Source organism: Protobothrops mucrosquamatus, unplaced genomic scaffold (assembly GCF_001527695.2).
Source record: "Protobothrops mucrosquamatus isolate PMUCROS unplaced genomic scaffold, P.Mucros_1.0 scaffold_311, whole genome shotgun sequence".
Classification (NCBI taxonomy): Eukaryota; Metazoa; Chordata; class Lepidosauria; order Squamata; family Viperidae; genus Protobothrops; species Protobothrops mucrosquamatus.
In genome coordinates, this window is record NW_015386387.1 from 261,410 (window position 1) to 280,094 (window position 18,685).

Consider the following 18,685-nt stretch of genomic DNA (forward strand, 5'->3'; position numbering starts at 1 on the left):
ACTTCATTATATAAAATAAAAGAAAAAAAACCTTATACTTTCAATAAACTGAAAAAATCTTTACAATGTATCTCTGTCCATTCAGTAACCGGAAGAAAAGTAAAAGTTTTTCTTAGCAACGCCTTTTAATACAAAGAGACGGCAATTCCGCAGCCATTTTCTTCTTGCTTAAATTTTAAAAAATAATGAAGATGCTTTAATATTCTCTTAGTTAAAGTCTTAAATCAACCTGAAATCCGATCCTCCTGGTCAGTTCCGTCTGCTTATAAATTTACTCTCACAAAAAATCTTCAAATAGCAAAAGTGGAAGCTGCAGCTGGCTTTGCTCCTCCGAAAAGGAACAAAGGCACCATGGGGTGCGGAGAAAGCCCAGACTCTGAGAGAGCTCTCACCTATCTACCCCCCAAAAAAGAAAAGGGGGGAGAGAGGGAGCTCAATCTATCCGGGCCAGCTCACCCCTCCCTCTTAGCCCGAGGGACGAGGTTCCAAGCCGAGAAGCAGCTGATGATCGCTGCTTCTTGCCGGCTCTGACGCAGCCCCAGGCGGGCGGCTAGAAAACGCCGCCATCCCTGCAGCAGTCTCCACCGGAACGAATGCAACCACTTTCATTAGAACTATTGGGATCTCCCACTTGAATGGCTGAGACTGTAGTTTCTGTTTCTGAATGGACTGTGGATTGTGCAGTAAGGTTATCCTCTTTCCCCTCATACATACAGGCCATTGTTTTGGAGCCAGAAGGGCAACTAAGCCATGGCGAGGAAAGGGGGAGAACTTGACAGCTGCAAAGTGAATAAAGACAAGCTTGGTGGTCTTTCTCTGCACTAGCTGCAAAAGACTTGAGTAAAGATTGTAAGATGAAAGTTGACTGATGCAACTGAGGGATGTGAATATGGTCTTTTGAGCAAACTGGGATCACCAGAGAACACTGAGAAAAAATGGACATACTGGAGCATTTTCTTAAGAGTCCTCCATGAAACTCCAGTATAGCAGCTGGGAATGCTGGACCCTACTGTACTAGGTATTTCAGACTGCCAAACTGTAATGGAGCTCTAAAGGGACTGTGGGAAAGGAACTTGGCTGGGGGAGAGTAGGGGGATAGCTCTCAGATTATTTGAATTTCTTAGCATGTGTGAACTATCTTGTGTGTGTTTTTTTTTTATCTATTCTAGCCATTTGTATTTCTGTAAAGTGTTGGAATAAAATCAATAATGAATCTGATTAATCACCATTATGTGAATGTACTTAAAATTTCCTAACATACAGCCTCCAGATTTATGCCTTTTCCCAACTGGCTATGATAGCTAATGTACCTTTTTGAACTGCTTGCCAAAAGAGCATTAGATTTTGACATTAAAGTCACCTTAAAATAAATGTTCACAAAATCAGCATCTCAATGTATTTTTTTCTGTTTGTTCTGCACTGCTATATAATAGATATGTCAATATGTGCTGCCTAAAAAGTTCATTAAATACCTTTGTAAAACTTTTAAATACCAGGGTAATTTTGACCTGAAACCTATACTACAATGCAGCATACCTTTGCAGGATAAAATGATGTCTTTTTTACTTGATACTCAGTTTCTGCTCAGCTCAGTTTCAAGAAACTTTTCACAAGTCTTTTATCCTATACCTATGCATTTCATATTTTCCCATGTAAAAACACTTTGCATCTGTTTCTGTTGAGTTGCATTCCCTTATAATCACCTCATTTTTCCAAACTAGCACAACTGCTTTTTAAGTTTCATACACATGCCCTTCACCTCATCTCCCAAGACAATAATAATACCATCATAGGTCTTTTGGGAACAGTGTGGCACACGTCCAATTTTTCTATCCTGTTCTTTTGAAGTTACCCAAACAATTAGATATAATATGGCAAAACTTATTCTAGACAATTCTGTGCTGATTTATAATCGCCACATTGTTTTCACGTTGCATTTCACAAATGCTACTAAAAAGTTTAGGGATAAGTTCTATACTTAAGATATTAAGAGATAATAGTGCAAAATACTGTATAGCCAATTCATTATGGACCTTATTCTGTTAGTAGAATCACTACCCTAGGCGTCTATGGAGATTCTCAGTTATCCTGGTCACTGTTGTCCCAAAGCTGCTTTTTTCATGAGGCAACTCAAAAAAAAAAAGAAAGTCCAGTTTACTCGTGAAAAAAGCACCTTTGGGAACATTACCCTAGGCCAGTGGTGGCGAACCTATGGCACTGCATGATAGGTAATCAAGATTGTATTTAGTAAGGACAAACATAATTAAAATATGAAATAGTATACAACTTTTAAAACATTGGCTTGCCCTTTATTTGCAACATCACATTCTTTATAAGAAATCATTTAACTGAATTCCAAATAGAGATTAAATAATAAAAAAAACTTTTTTCTTTTTTTAAAAGTGAAGTTATTGCCTATTGACCCTGAAAAGAAGTAATTATGAATGAAGAGGAGAAAAATTGCTTATAAAGTTTTATTGGATGAAGTCCATTTATAAGGTCACTTTTGCTTCCAAGACCATCTTCATCCATGATTTCAAAACTGAACATTTGCTCTGCAATGGCTTGTGGTTCCAGTGTTTCTTACATGAGAAGTTGATAAGGATATACTATGATAAGGATATACTAATTTCCAGAAAGAAAAAACATTCAAATTTCCAGTATATTTTTTTAAAACATTTTTCTTTCAATATTGTTTTCAAAATTCCACATCAAATTGAGGACTTAAAGAGACATATAATGTGCTTATTGAATTGCTTACAGCTACAGTATTGAATCTGAGACAGCTGTTCATAATCACGCAGTTATCAGTTCAGAATCTGCATAACCAAATCTTCAAGATATTGGCATATGGTCAAATAGGTTCATGTACATGAGCTGTGTTGTCTTCAGAAGTATGACACAACCAAAGCATCCCAAACAGATACAGGTGTAAGCCTGGATGGCATGGTTGTCGATCAGTCCAATAGCCCCAGCAACAGTTACCATCTATTGCTGAGAGAGTAAAGCATTTCTATTGGCTTTCATCTTCTCTAGCCGTTTAACTAGATGGCCATTACTTACTTCAAGTTCTTCGGTTTTCTCTAATGCTGAACGAAGCTGAAAAAAACATTTAAAAGAGACATTTTATTCAAATTAAGGTAAAGAAAATAGTAGCATGCCCCGACCTTCAGCAACAATTGTAATATTATGCCAGATGGAAAAGAAAGCTTGCTTGAAATCTTTTTCAGCTTAAGAGGTACTTCAGGTTATCTTCTGGGGTATCATTCAAATAGGATCAATGCCTACAGAAAATATCTGGAAAACTTTTACAAATTCATTTTTAAGCTCTAAACGTTTAAGATGTCTTTTTGCTAATATATTGTACATGTCTACAGATTTAATCCTTCAACTTAGATTAAAAGGATACCACGATTCCATCTTATTTCTTCTATAGGAATAGGGACACAAATAATGTTAATTTTTTTATTTCCAACTAAAGAAGATCTGCTCTGACAAGCTCTGAACAAAGAGTTTAGTTGGGACTGATGTCAGAATAGTCAAGATTTTCTTTGATTATCTGAGGGAAAGTATGCATCAGCAATCAAGCTTTGCTGATTTGAAGGTTTAGGTGCCCATTACAGAATTTTTTGGCAGTATTATCCAGCCACATATTACATTTGACAGATTCTGAAAAACCAAATCCAGATTCAATATGCCTTAATCTAACAGAACATATTAGTTGAGGTAGATTTTTTCTAGATTAATAAAAATACATCATTTTATAATACATTTTTTTGGTTGGCAAAGGGCATCAGAGGGAGAAACTTGTTTCTGAAAATTTATAATCAACATGAATTTCAGTGTATAGGTAATGCTCGACTAACAACCAGAATGGAGTCTGCCCATTGTAATGACAACTCATGATAGTCATTAAGCAAGGTGATTGTGTGACCACTTAACAACCCCTATCTCTTCTTTCCCTTGTGATCATTTAGTAGAGCACAGGGTGCTTCAGGGGAGGTCCTGGGGGGAGCCTAGGGAGCCTGCCCCAAAGCTGCCTCCTCCACCCAGAGGCACCTGCTCTGTTCCTATCATAGAAGTGCCCACAGGCCTTGGGCCTGCTTCCTATCTGACCAGATCCCACACCATCCACCCCAACTTCTATCACTGATTGCTCATTTACCTTCTATAGATCTCCAAATGCTAAGTGGCCTACTCCCACACCCTCCTCCCCATCCCTGACTGCTCACTTATGTGGGCACAATTGTGGCTGCTCTGCTGCCCCTTCCCAGATGAAGCCATGCGGTTTAGGGAGGTCAAGGAATGGAGTGGCCTGCTCCCCTTCTCCAATATGTGTGCCAGAAATCTATAGAAGACAAATGTCCTATACCCACATCCTCCTACCCACCCCACAATTGCTCACATTTTGTAGATTACTGGAGCTTGTGTTTGGGAAGGAGGGCAGACTACTCTGCCCTTCAATGTCCCTGCAGGCTACATGGCACCATCCCAGAAGTGAGCACCATTTTTTGGAACAGCGACAATTCATTGCAGGATTCCGAGGAGTAGAGCAGCCTGCTGTTCTTCACAATGCAAGCTCCAGAACTCTGACAATCTTCCAAAAGTAAGTATGTATAGTATAGTCCAGTGATGGCGAACCTTTTAGAGACTGAGTGCCCAAACTGCAACCCAAAACCCACTTATGCATCGTCGAGTGCCGGGTGGGCGTGGCTGCAGTGGTAACGGCAGACTGGGTGGGACTAAAAAGTTCAATCAATCAATTCCAACTTTGCAAGATCTACTGCAGCTTCCCTGTGATCAGTCATAAGGACAAATCTGCCCAAATGTTTTGCACATGACTGTGGGGTACTGCAATGGCTGTAACTCTGAAACCAAGTTGTAAGTAGCTTTTGGGCAGGGGGGGGGGAATGTAATTTTGAACTGTCTTTAAGTGACAACACCTTTAACAACATCAAGGCTGTCCCTGGTACGTGGGAAGGACTTGATAGAAATTATAGACAGCAAGAAACTCTAGTTTTCACTATATCTCTGAAAATTTATAAACATAAATCATTTCATATGTAGGATATTTTATACCCCACTATCTTACGAATGTGTGAACTTTCAATATGAATGTATATCTGCTGGACCACTAGACATGAAATATGCAAAATATACTTAAAGAACCAATTGTTTCCTGTGCTTTAAACAAGAAAAAATGGTGTTACGAGAAGAAATGTTAAAATGGAAACATGCATTTTCATAATTTCTGAATAAATTACTTCCCACTAAGAAATACTAACTAGCATATAATATCAGCAGTTTCAGATCTCTGGAGAAGAACATATTGATTAAACAAAACAATTCTTTTGGTTCAGCATATTCACAATATACTAGGTGATAAATTTAAAGTTTCAATAATATTATTAAAAACTTAAAAACTTAATCCCAATATATATAAAAACAAGACCTGCTTTCCTTTGTTAAAACCTATGTGCTGGTATAGTCACGAAAAAGTTACTTTCTAAACAAATTAAGATGGAGAAATTAGAAATATCATTTATAGCAAATGGAAAGGCAAAATTCTTTAAGGTGCACACAGATACACTGGTATCTAAACTTTAAGATTTTTCTCAGTTCACGTTTGAATCCAGAGCTGGTTCTCTTTATGAATCATATTTCTTGAATTCTTAAATAAACTGAAATTATACATATTAGACAAATTACAAAACTAATTAATGAATAAAACAAGGTAAATGAGTCCCTGTTGCTGAGCCAGGGCTGTCCAAAGACATTTCCGTTATGTGACCATGATATAGCACTCGGTGTTAGCTTCCCACCAAAGTGGTACCTATTTATCTACTCACATTTGCATGCTTTCAAATTGCTAGGTTGGCAGGAGCTGGAGCGAGGACAGGAGCTCACCCTTTTGCATGGTGTTTGAATCTTGAACCTGGGCTGCTGACTTTCCAGCCGACAAGCCAGTGTCTTAACCTCTGAGCCACCCCATTGCCCTGATTAATGAATGCAGGTGTTAATGATTAATGAATGCAGATGTTAAAATGTTTTGCCTGCTATTTTAATTTATCATCTTGAAAATCAAGTTGTTAAAAGCTAATAGCTTTTCCTGAATAATCATCCTACATAGAAAAGGAACTAATAATCTGAGATTCAATGCTAACACAATTTAAATAATCTGAGATTATTAGTAAATTGTGTATCTTTATATTGTGTTAGCATTGAATTCAGCTATGATTACAGTATTTCATTCATTCATTTATAATATTATAAAACTTTGAGCAATATCTATTTTTCATTTTCTGTTTTTCTTCATTTTTTTTTGTTTTGTTTTCCAGAACCACAAGTGAGGACTAATAAGATTCCATTCCCTTTTTAGTAAGTAAGCTATAGCAACTTGCTTTATCTCCTTTATTTAGTTAGTATCTGAAAAGGGCTTTTTTTTTTTAGCTTTGGCACATGCAGGAAGAAAATATAAAATACTCTAATCTGCAGAAGGTAATTTTGGGGACATTATTCATGATTAGATGCTGTAAAAGTTTTCATTTAATATAGAAAGGATTAGTCTAAAGTCCTATTACTCATGTTAAATTTTTACCTTTTTTTATTCAATCCTTTTTCTGATTTCAAAAGTACACAGTAATGCAGATTACCTCTCTTTGGAGCTTACGTTTCTCTGCTTTCAATTCATCCTCTATTCTTTCAGCATTTTCTGCAGCTGTTTTATAGCGAACAACTTGACCTTCTAATCGTAACACCTATGATAGGAGAGTATTATTTATTTTAATAAAAATATATACTCCATCTTCATTTTAAAGGATTGTCTATGCAAAATAAACAGAAAATGAAATTTAATAAAACTCCAAATATAATCATAGCTTCAAAATAAATATTAACACATAATTCTAAAAATTTAAAAACACTACTTTTTAAGCTGCCTATGAAGTAACTGGCTTCCCAAAAATGACAATGTTGATGTAAACATGGAATGATAAGGTTGTAAAACGTGTTTTTACTTCAAGGTTTGAAAAAAATAAAATAAAAAGTATAAACTTAAGAACTTGAAATAAGTTCCTTGCTCCCTTTTTTGTATCCCCAAAAACAAGAATATAAGAGAAAAATATAATACTGAAAAAATAGTGCAAACCGGGTGATGTACATAATTTAAAAAACAAAACAAATATACTGGGTTGGTGGCAGAGAGAATATAATTTAACAGATGAATTGTGCTGGATTTGGTCCCCAAAAGCTGCTTTACAATGTGGATGTACAGATACAGCATCAAACTCTTTAAAGCAACTATGTCTTTTCCTAAAATAAGTTGAGCCTCCAAGTGTTCTGAAATACCTTTTTGGAATTGCATCTGGGATAATGCACAGGCTCTAATTAACAGACTCTAATCAGACTCCTGAACTGTAGGAACAAATGTGAATGTAAAGGTTTATTTTTTAATTTTTTTAAAAAAAATCCTGTTAGGTGATGAGCTAACAATGCAATTAAAGAAATAGACAACTTTCAATCTAGATTTAGCAGTTGCTAATAAAAGTCAGCAAGCTAAAGCTACAGCTTATCCAACATTATAAAGAAATCAAATTTCCTGAAAATATTCCCATTCCTATTGAGTTCATAACAGTTTTATTTTCAAGGAATGTTTAAAAATATTTTTAAGTCAAGCATTGTCTGCTATGTGTAACTTTGATTCTTGCATGCATAAATAAAACATCATTAACAGCATCAGCTCTGATCCAGGTGAGAATCATCATATGCACAGAAAGATATAACACATAAGCAAATGAGAATAGTCTGAATCCAAAGTAATAGTCAAGAACCTCACAGATAAACAAAAAAAAAATGCCAAAAAAGGCAGTTACAGATAGTGAACAAGGTCAAATATTTGGGCATATACTTATCGGCAAGATGTTCAACAATAAAAAGATAATTATACAAAGTTATTGAATCAAATAAAACTGGACTTGGAAAGATGGAGAAATTTGCAATTGTCAATATTAGGAAGAATCGCTACAGTGAAAATGAATGTGTTGCTGAAAATTCTATTTTTATTTCAAACAATTCCGATAAAACTCAAAAAAAAATTCTTTCAAGATTTAAATTCATAATTTTAAAATTTGTTTGGCAAGGAAAGAAAGTAGAATCAAGATGAAAACATTACAAGATGCTAAGGAAAATGGAGGTTTTGGATTACCGGAGTGGGCTCTGTATTATCAAGCATCTGTTTCAACATGGATGAAAGAATGGATAACTCTCAGAAACAAAAGGTTGTTATATTTGGAGGGTCATGATTTACAATTGGGGTGGAAAGCTTTCTTATAGTATGGGAAAAACAGAGTTCATAAGTATTTCCAAAATCACTATATAAGGAATGCATTGTTAACAGTATGGGAAAAAAATAAATTGAAAATTCCAGGGTGGTTGTCAACTATGGAAGCATTTGTACATCCAAACTTGGTAGCTTTTGAAAAAACTTGGACATATAGAGATATTCTAAATTCTGAAGGGAATTTAAAATCTAAACAAGAACTGGAAAATCAGGGTATCAACTTGTCATGGTGGGCATATTTACAAATGCAAAGTAGATATGAAAAAGACATTAAATTATTTGGCTTTTACAAAAAACAAACTGTATTTGATAAGATTTTGTTAATTTCAGATGAGAAACTAATTAAGAAAATGTATAACTTTTTGTTAATTCTGGAAATGAAAAGTGAACAAGTTAAAGAAACAATGATAAGATGGGTGAAAATTTTGGGGTATAATATAGAACTAGAAAAATGGCAAAAGATATGGGATAGAAATTATAAATTGACAATGTCAACTTCGTATAAGGAAAATGTATATAAAATGTTTTATAGATGGCACCTGCCACCAGCAAGACTAGCAAAAATATTTAAAAATATGTCAGATAGATGTTGGAAATGTAAAAATAATTCAGGCACATATTATGTTTGGTGGACATGTGATAAAGCAAAGAGCTATTGGAAAATGATACATACTTGGTTAGAAAAGATATTGGGAAAACATGTAGATTTTAAACCTGAACTTTTTTTACTAGGTATAATACCAGAAAAGATTAACAAACAAAGCCTATATTTGATTTTACACGTCACAACAGCTGCAAGAATAATGTTTGTGCAATATTGGAAAAATGAAGGAATACCACCAGAGGAAGAAATAATTAAAAAAATACTGGCATGCGCAGAGATGGACAGATTGACTATGAGATTGAAAGAAAAAGAAGAAACAGAATATTATCAAACTTGGGACTTATTTTATCAATGGCTAGAGGAAAGAATGAAGGATTAGGAATCAAATATGTATTAGCGTTTTTTAAACCCAGATAGCACGTTGGTTGAAAAATTATGATATGTATGTAAGAAAAAATCAATAAAATCTTTTTTAAAAAAGAGAGAATAGTCTGAGTCTGAATATGAGCAGCCAGCTATACCAAGCTTCCTGCTCCTACCTCAAATTTGGGTGAGATGTTTGGAGAAGCCATTGTGTGACCCTTCTTCACTCTGTCATTATGGATCCCCAGACAGACTGTGTCACTCTGAAGGGTTGAGATAATGAGGTATTTTCATTCTATTCTTCAATTGTCCTAAATGACATTGTAATGAGCTCAACATGTAACCTCTGGCATATTTAAAATCCAACAATACTAAGGGGTTAGGACACCTTTACTAAAAAATCTCTACAGCTTCTCCAGGGATGATGCACTGCCTCTCAGAATACCTCCTGCAAACCTGGAACCTTAGGAAAGAAGCTAGGGTTCATCCACTCAAGAGAAAAGTAACAAGAGTTAACAAGATTTTTAAAAGCATGTTTTTGCATGCAGAGCTCTGGAAAGGGAGCATTTTAATGGTCCAGTAACGTGATGATTTGTTCTGCCATCCAGACTCCAAGGGATGGCTATATCATCCATCTATGAAGTTTATTTCTATCTTCTTCCCTCAGAAGAGGGCAATCTGGACGCAGTAGTTGACTCACATTTGATGCAACTAATTATAGTAAGAGGTAATGCAGATGTTGATCAGCTAATATTAAATATAGATTCCTGGAAGTCTGGCAAAATGAATGCAACTATGAATCTAAACAGTTTGGTTTAAGATGGCAAACAAGTAAGATCTTAAGAAGGTTGTCAGAATTACAGGTGTGCTACCTTAAGAACTGGTTTTCTGGCAAAAACTGGCTGAGAAGATTTCTGTTCGAACATGGGAACATTTAAAAACAACATCTGAAATATTTTCTTAAAGCTGGCATACAAAGATTCCTGAGCTGATAGGTAGACAATTAAATCATGTTACACAAGCATTTGTTTAGGATTGCAAATTGATGCTAAACAGAATCATATTTCCCAGAAGATGCCAAAAATATTCCAGACACATGAAGATGTTGCACTATAGTCACACTGGACAATCTTCACAGATTACTGTGCAAAAAATATCATGTTTAGAAAACTATATATGGGAAAACATATTGTAAAAGTATATTGCCCATTCTTTCTTTAGTAGAATATAGTTTAAATTGTATTATATGACATAGGGTAGACATGAGGCTGACAATTGACAAAAGATTTGCAGATAATTTTTTCCCCCTACTCAGACACAAATTGTCATTTGGAGGGCAATTTTCTCTTTTGGTAGGGGAAGGAACTAGGATAAGAGTAAATGACAAAATCCTACTCCTATATTGAACCTAATGCACACACATACAACACAGAATCATAAGTTTGGAAGGGACCTTGGAGGTCTTCTAATTCAAAACCCTTGCTTCTTTTCTGGGTCAAATGGTTGTCCAGTGCATTTTTAAAAACTTCCAGTGATGGAGCACTCTCCAATCTGGGAGGTAAGCTATTCCATTAATTGTTCTCACTGTCAGAAATATTCTCCTTACTTCTAGGTTGGATCTTTTTAACAAGATTCCATCCACTACTTCTTGTCCTGCGCTTTGCTGGTTTGGAGAATAAATCAATCCCCTCTTCTATGTGACAGTCCCTCAAGTACTGGAAGACAGTTATCATGTCCCCTTCTAATCCTTCTCCCCGATAGCCCAAATATACCTAGCTCCCTCAACTGTTCATCATACAATTTAGCCTCCAGATCCTTTACTATCATTGTTGCTCTTCTCTGCACCAACACAAGGTCTGGGGTTGATCAGAACTGGATGCAGTATTTCATGTGTGGCCTCACCAGTGCAATATATGTTTGTTTATGTTTATTTAGATTTGTATACCACCCTATCTCCCTTACGGGACTCAGGGCGGTGAACAAGCAATAATAAAAATCACAATAAATATCTATTCTAAAATCAAATTAAATAAATAAAGGCCTGCTCTAAAATACCCCAAATAAAAACCTATACTAAAACCTAATTAAGACTACGCCAGGCCGGCCGCACGAAAGAGATGGGTTTTCAGGGCTCGGCGAAAAAGGCGCAGGTCCGCAGTTGTACGTAGGTTGGGGGGTAGGTCATTCCAGAGGGCAGGAGCTGCCACAGAGAAGGCTCTCCCCCTGGGGGTCGCCAGCCGGCATTGACTGGCCAACGGCACCCTAAGGAGGCCCTCTCTGTGGGAGCAGACTGGTCAAAGGGAGGTATTTGGTAGGAGGCGGTCTTGCAAATACCTAGGTCCATTGCCATGGAGCGCTTTAAAGGTTGTTACTAACACCTTGAAGCACACCCGGAAGGCCACAGGCAGCCAGTGCAGCTCACGCAGGAGAGGTGTTACATGGGAGTATCTAGAGGCCCCCAAAATCCCCCACGCGGCCGCATTCTGAACTAGCTGGAGCCTCCAGGTGCACCTCAAGGGGAGCCCCATGTAGAGAGCGTTGCAATAGTCCAGATGGGAAACAACGAGGGCTTGAGTGACCGTGCGTAGAGCGTCACGATCCAGAAAGGGGGCAACTGGCGTATCAGGCGAGCCTGATGAAAAGCCCCCCTATAGAGTGGTATTATCACTTCTTCTGACCTTGATGCTATCTTTCTGTTAATGCAACCTAGGATTGCATTAACTTTTTTGGCAGCTGCTGCACACTGCTGATTCATACTTAATTGGTGGTCAACTAAGGCACCTTGATCCCTCTCACAGTCACTACTGTTGAGCCAGGTACTACCTATTCTGTACTTTTGCTTCTAGTTTTTCTTGCCTAAGTACAAGACCTTACTTTTCTCACCACTGAACTGCATCTTGTTGGATAGGGCTCAATGGTGAAATCGAATCCAAATGGCAATTCTGATGGGAGAGTTTCTGATGGAGTGTATTGAGGAGTTTCCTAACCCTGACTGAAATAGAGAAACAGGAAAACCCACACTACCAGCATGGGAAGGACAAAAAGGATTAAGAAATAAAAGTTTGACTTGGCACTAACAAATTCAGCTATGGGAAATCTTTTTTACTTACAATTTTATTTTTTTTCAGAGGGTAAGATACAAGGTGGTCAGGTCTGATCCTATTCCTGACCAGCAGAGATGAAGCAAAGGCACCCAGGAGGAACTCAGTTATATCATATACATCAGCAGCAAAGAAAGTTAATTATATATTGAGGAGAATCAAGAGGAGTGTAGAGTACATGGGAAATGATTATCTCACTCTAGACTTCCTTAGTCAAGCCTCAGTTGAACTATTGCATTCAGTTCTGCACATTCCAGTTTAAAAAGGACATTAATAAACTGGAACAAGTACAGAATAGTACTAACAAGATGATGAAAGGGCTGGAAACTCTGTCCCAAGAGGAATGATTAAAAGGCTTAGGAACGCTTAGCTTGGAGAAGAGAAGGTTGAGAAGGGACATCATAACTGTCTGGATTGTCTTATTTTCACTTGCTCTAAAGCAGGGCTTTTCAACCTTTTCACAGATTGTACCACCTTTAGGACATGACAATATTCGAGTACCACCAGTGTCTTAGCAAGGTGTCAAAAACTTGATAAAAAAAGGAAAAAAGTGGTAAAGTACAACCACTTACCACACTTGTAATGGGAAACTTGTGCCTGTTTCTCTGACATTAAACTTTGTACTTGTGACTGGAGAGTGCTTACTGATAGAATTACATCAGATTCCAGCTGAAGACAATTCCTTTCCTTAGTTCTTATACAAGTTGATGAAGAAAACGCCTTCTCGCACAAGTATTGGAACCAAATGGCAGTAATGCTACGATAGCTTTTCCTCCCACTTCCAGGTACAGTTTTGCAACTTGGCTCCAGAACTCGGTCAATGTTTTTTCATTAAAAAGTTCCTTCAAATTGCGGTTTGATTCAATTCCATAAGTGCTTCTTGCTCTTGAGAGGAAAGGTCAGAGTTCACAACATTGTCTATAATGAAGGGCAATGCAACCCAACAAATTCCAGTATATCTCTTGACAAAAATGGAAAATACAATGCAAACTCGGTGTGCAATTTTTCCAAGTGATTTTTGATGGCAATTTCAATGTCTTCAGTGTCAACAACAGAATTTAGTTCAACAAAGTCTGATACATTGGGAAATGATGCAATATTTCCTTTCTTTACTTGGCCTATCCACAGAGAGATTTTCTTGCAGAATACACAAACTTTGTCTTCCATAATAAACACATTATGACCGTGGCCTGCAGTGACCAATTAAGTTCATTTAGCTTTTTAAATATGTCAGCCAAATAGGCAAGGGAGGACACCCAGAAGACATTCTCAAACTTTTCTGCTAGGGGTAATAAAACTTTCATCAGGAACAGGTGTGTTTCATCTCGTAGCTTGAATAATCTTAATAATGTTTCACCTCTTGACAACCAACATACTTCTGTATGAAACAGAAGAGTGCTGTGCTCAGAATCCAAATACTTGCATAATTGTCGGAATAAACGTCCATTCAATGGCCAGCTTTTGATGAATTTTATTATTTTTGCAGGATCCTCCAAAATCTCATGTAACAATGGGCTCATCCATTTAGAAGCAAATGCATGTCTATCCAAGTTGCAATGATTTGAAACAATGGAACTGTTTCTTGTCTTAGCTCATGCTATCACGCCCGAAGTTCAGATTCCATGTTCATTGAAAAAAGTGTCAATTATTGTGAATATTTCTTCCCCAGTCATTCTGCCAGGTAGTGGGCGGCAAAATAATACATGTTTCAATATATCATCCAAATCAGGAACACACACAAAGACAATTAACAGCGATGTCAGTGCTTACGTCCAATTGAAATGCAAATTTTTCTGCCGCTATGATCTTTTCCACCACTTGTTGAATAACATCTGTGGCCATATCTTGTATCCGTCTTTGGACAATGTTATCAGAACATAGAATATTATGCATAGCATCAGCCATTTTTTTCATCAAAGAGAATTGAAGCAATTGCAATGGCAGTGGAACCACGACTTCTTCAATGATTGTGTGAGGTTTATTTCATTTAGCTGCTATCAAGGATAATGCATAAGATGCTTCCAGACATTTTTTCGAGATGGTTATGGACTTCATGAAAGCAGCACGGTATTTTATAATTTCATCTCTCTTCTTCATGAAAAATGTTACTGGCTTTTTGCTGTGCTCTTTATGTTTTGTTGTTAAATGTCTCTGGAGCAAAGAGGGCTTCATGGAATGCTTGGATAGTACTTCATTGCAGATAACACAAACAGGAAGCTGCTGATAGTTTTCCTACACAAAATAAAATCCAAATTTTAAATAATTTTCACTATATTTTCGATTTGGTGCCGGTTTTAATTTCTTTGGTGGCGGTTCCTTTGCTGAATCACTTTCCCTTTGCACTGATGAACATATGATGAATTTCTTCATATTTATTAATATGCACCACTACCTTAGTGGTCAGGTGCCTGGTTGGCCTTTCTACCTTTCTCTCTCTCCTCTCTTTTCTCACTGCCTGCTGGCCTCTCCTTCCACAACCTCTGTTCCTTCATTTGATCCCTCACAGAAGCCTCTCCTCTTCTCCCTCTTTCTCCTCACTGCTTCCCTCCCAAAAAGCCTTTCCTCTTTCTCACACATTCTCCCCCAAAGCCTTTTCTCTCACAGACTTTTACCCAAAAACCTTTCCTCTCTCACACACACTTCTCCCAAAAAGCCTTTCCTCTCACACACTTCTCCCCAAAAGCCTTTCCTCTCTCACACACACTTTTCCCAAAGTCTTTCCTCTCACACACATTCTCCCCAAAAGCTTTTTCTCTCAGACTTTTACCCAAAAACCTTTCCCCTCTCACACACTTCTCCCAAAAGCCCTTCTTCTCTCACACATTCTCCCAAAAAGCCTTTCCTCTCACACACACTTCTCCCAAAATGCCTTTCCTCTCACACACACTTTTCCCAAAGTCTTTCCTCTCTCACACACATTTCTCCTGAAAAGCCTTTCCTCTCCTACAAACACACTTCTCCCAAAAAGCCTTTCCTCTCACACGCACTTCTCCCAAAAACCTTTGCTCTCACACACTTCTCCCCAAAAGCCTTTCCTCTCTCAAACAACTTCTACCAAAAAGCCTTTCCTCTCTCTCACTCTCCCAAAAAGCCTTTCCTCTCTCACATGCACACTTCTCCCAATAAGCCATTCCTCTATCACACACACTTCTCCCAAAAAGCCTTTCCTCTCTTTCTCTTCACCGCTTCTCTGACAAAAGCCTTTTCTCTTCTGACTCTTTGGCATCTTTTTTTCCTCTCCCTTTCCTGCCAAAACTGCCTCCTTTTATATCCTCTGTCTCCACCCTCCTCCTCCTTTCTCTTCCGGGTGTGCCAGAAGTGCCAATCCTGGGGCCTTTGTCTCAACCCAGGAGCCCTGCAGCTCCTGATGACTCTCTCACGGCAAGTCTTGTGCTGCACCACTTTAGCTCATTCTCTCCACCCACTACACTTGTCAGGGTCACATACCATCTGCCAGGTACCAATTTACCACTGGAGGTACGCATACCATCAGTTGAAAAGCCCTGCTCTAGAGTGACTGAAATGAAGAGGAGAAATTTCAAAAATGTAGATACAGGTTAGAATAGATATTAAGAACTTGACAGTATAGAGACTTCTGGTTGGTGTTATGATGGTACGGACAAAAGAAACTGGGGCTCCAGTTTCCTAGTCCAATTTTGCTCTGTCCAGAGACCCTAAGGGGTCAGAAAGTTGCCCTGGAGAGGTGGTGAAGAGGAAAGGAAGCCTTGGGAGCTTGGAACCAATGGTGATTGGCCCAATCGAACCAAGGAAATGCTTTAAACAGACGGGAAAAAGGCTGACAGTAAACATACAGACAGCCCAAGTCATAGACAACCTGGAAAGAAAGTGAAGAATGTGGCAAGCCACAGCATGCCGCTGAACAGCTGATTGTCAACGTGTTGAGATCTGGGTGAGATTATTTTTTATTTCCTTTTCCCTATGGACTTAAAAATATAAATCCCTGGATTGGACAATTTCTAAAAGCAAAGACCCAAGGAAGACTTGGGGAATTAAAAGCGGTGAAAAAATCTTAAATGGGGGAATGAAATTAAGGAATACAAAAGAATATATAGAAAAAGAATTTGGGACTGATTTAAAGAAAGCTTTGCTAATTTTTATGATGTGGGAAGATTTCTGTTTATTTTTTGTGAGAAAGTATTTTTAAAAAATCCTTTTAAACCTGTAACCTCATTACAGTTAAACAAGGACATCTAGTGGCAAGAAGAAGATACTACAATAATACCAAAGGAATCAGAGAAATTGCTGACCTTGGATTAATATCTGTTGTAAACAAAAAGAACTTTGTGTGACTCTATACTAGAAAAGGCTTTCTACAATTATATCTTTTGATTCTGGATATAACTATTATAGAAACTATTTGGAAATAGAGGGCTTTTTATATTTTTGAACTGACTGGAACATTTGGATTAGGCTAAAGCAGTTGGCCTTTTTTCTTTTTTTTCTTTTCTCCCTGTGAATTTACAAATCTTAATTGAAAATGAGTGCTCCAAACCTTACTAAAATTATGAGAAAAACTTCTTCTGCACCTTCTTCTGAAACATCTAGCCCAGCAAGCCAGGGATCCATTGAAACAATGTTACAACGAGAAAAGCAAAATAACTTTCAAAAAGAAATGCAAGCTACATTACAACTAATTCAAGAAACAATACAGAAGAATCATGAAGAGACAAAAAATAACCTAGAAAAGCTAAATGAGCAAATGCTTGACATAATGGCACAATTTGATGCCCATCAACAAACGATTATTAAAAATGAACAAAGAATTCAGAAAATGGAAGATAAATCAGAAGAAACTGATAAAAATGGAAGCAATAATGGAAGAAAATGAAAGGATCTGTGGGTCTCCAGCAGAGGGGTGGGTGGGACCGGGGTGAGCGCCGGGGCATGGTTCACTGGAGGAGTTTCACTGAGCCTCAGGCCATGCAGGGGGGCCCTGGACAGTGGCACAAACTGCCTGGAGCCCTGGGCAGTGGAGGTCAAGCATCCAGCCCGGCCCTTGAGCTCCCACGGCACCAGGACCTCACAGCCCTGCCTACTCTAGCCTCACTTCCCTGAGGGGGTGCCCAGCTGTGTTTACTTCCTCCTCAAGGCTACTGCTTCTGTGCTCGCTCTCCTTGGCCAGGTTGCTCATGGTGGGTGCAGGAGGGCAAAGTGCATGGGTCAGAGGGAGGCCCACTCCCTCTCCATGCGAGGAGACCTGGCTTTGTAACCAAATCATCCTCAGCAATAGGATGGGAGACCACCAGGGGATAGCAAAAGGGCAACAGGGCTGCTGGTGGCCAAGTGCTAAGGCAGGACTTCCCTCAGACCCTCCCTCCCTCTTATTCCAATCTCCCTTCCTTCCTTCCTTCCTTCCTTCCTTCCTTCCTTCCTTCCTTCCTCCCTCCCCTCCTTCCCTGCCTCCCTCCTTTTCATTCCCATCTCCTTCCTTCTTTCCTTCCCTTTCTTTCTTCCTGTTTCCCTCTCCTCCTTCCTTCCTTCCCTCCCTCCCCTCTGTGCCCAGGAAGGGACGAGGGGAGGGGGAGAGGTTGGCAGCGCTTCTCTCAAAGAGTAAGAGAGTTGGAAGAGACCGTTGAGGTCTTTTGTCCAAGCCCCTGCTCAAACAGGGGACGTATACCATTCCAGACAATGGAATATCCAATCTCTACTTAAAAGCCTCCGGTGATGGAGCATCCACAACTTCTGAAGGCAAGCCTTTTCACTGGTTAGTTGTTTTCACAAGTCCTTAGTTCTAGGCTGGTTTTCTTCTTGATTAGTTTTCATCTATTACTGCCTTCTGGTGCTTTGGAAAATAGGTTGACCCTTTCTTCTCTGTGGCAGCCATCAAATATTAGAACCTCTAGTCCTTTTTACTAAGCTAGACACACCCAATTCCCACAAACATTTGTCATATGTTTTAGCCTCCAGCCCCCTAATCATCTATGTTTAGCATCCATTTAGACCAGATGGTCCCCCTGGTTTGGTTTATAGAACAGTAGCCATGAGCAGAGCCTTCTCAGAGACAGCACCCCAATTATAGAACTTTCTTCCAAGGAAAATATGAACAGTGCATCCCTCACCCATTTAGAGGCAACTCCAAACACTGTTCAGCCAGGCATATGTAGAACAACACCACATTTTATGGTCAAACAGCACTAAGTAAATTTCTACTAATATTTTTCTTTCTTAAAATACATACTTTTAATATTGTTTTAAGCAGTCTGGTGATGCTTTACAATTGATGCTTTACAATTAAGCAGTCTGGTGATGCTTTGAGAG

The 18,685-nt window shown here is 38.3% G+C and overlaps 1 protein-coding gene across 2 annotated transcripts in view; it reads right to left on the reverse strand.

The window, feature by feature from the left end:
* Window positions 1-2,464: 2,464 nt before the first annotated feature.
* Window positions 2,465-18,685, reverse strand: part of LRRFIP1 (LRR binding FLII interacting protein 1) — a 234,461-nt gene continuing 218,240 nt past the window's right edge. For both annotated transcript variants that reach the window (XM_015832181.1, XM_015832180.1), the window contains 2 exons: window positions 6,654-6,758; window positions 2,465-3,099 (listed from right to left, as the gene is read on the reverse strand). In XM_015832181.1, the coding sequence (XP_015687667.1) occupies window positions 2,989-3,099; window positions 6,654-6,758 (216 nt within the window). In that variant the 3' untranslated portion in view covers window positions 2,465-2,988. The remainder of the gene's footprint in view (window positions 3,100-6,653; window positions 6,759-18,685) is intronic.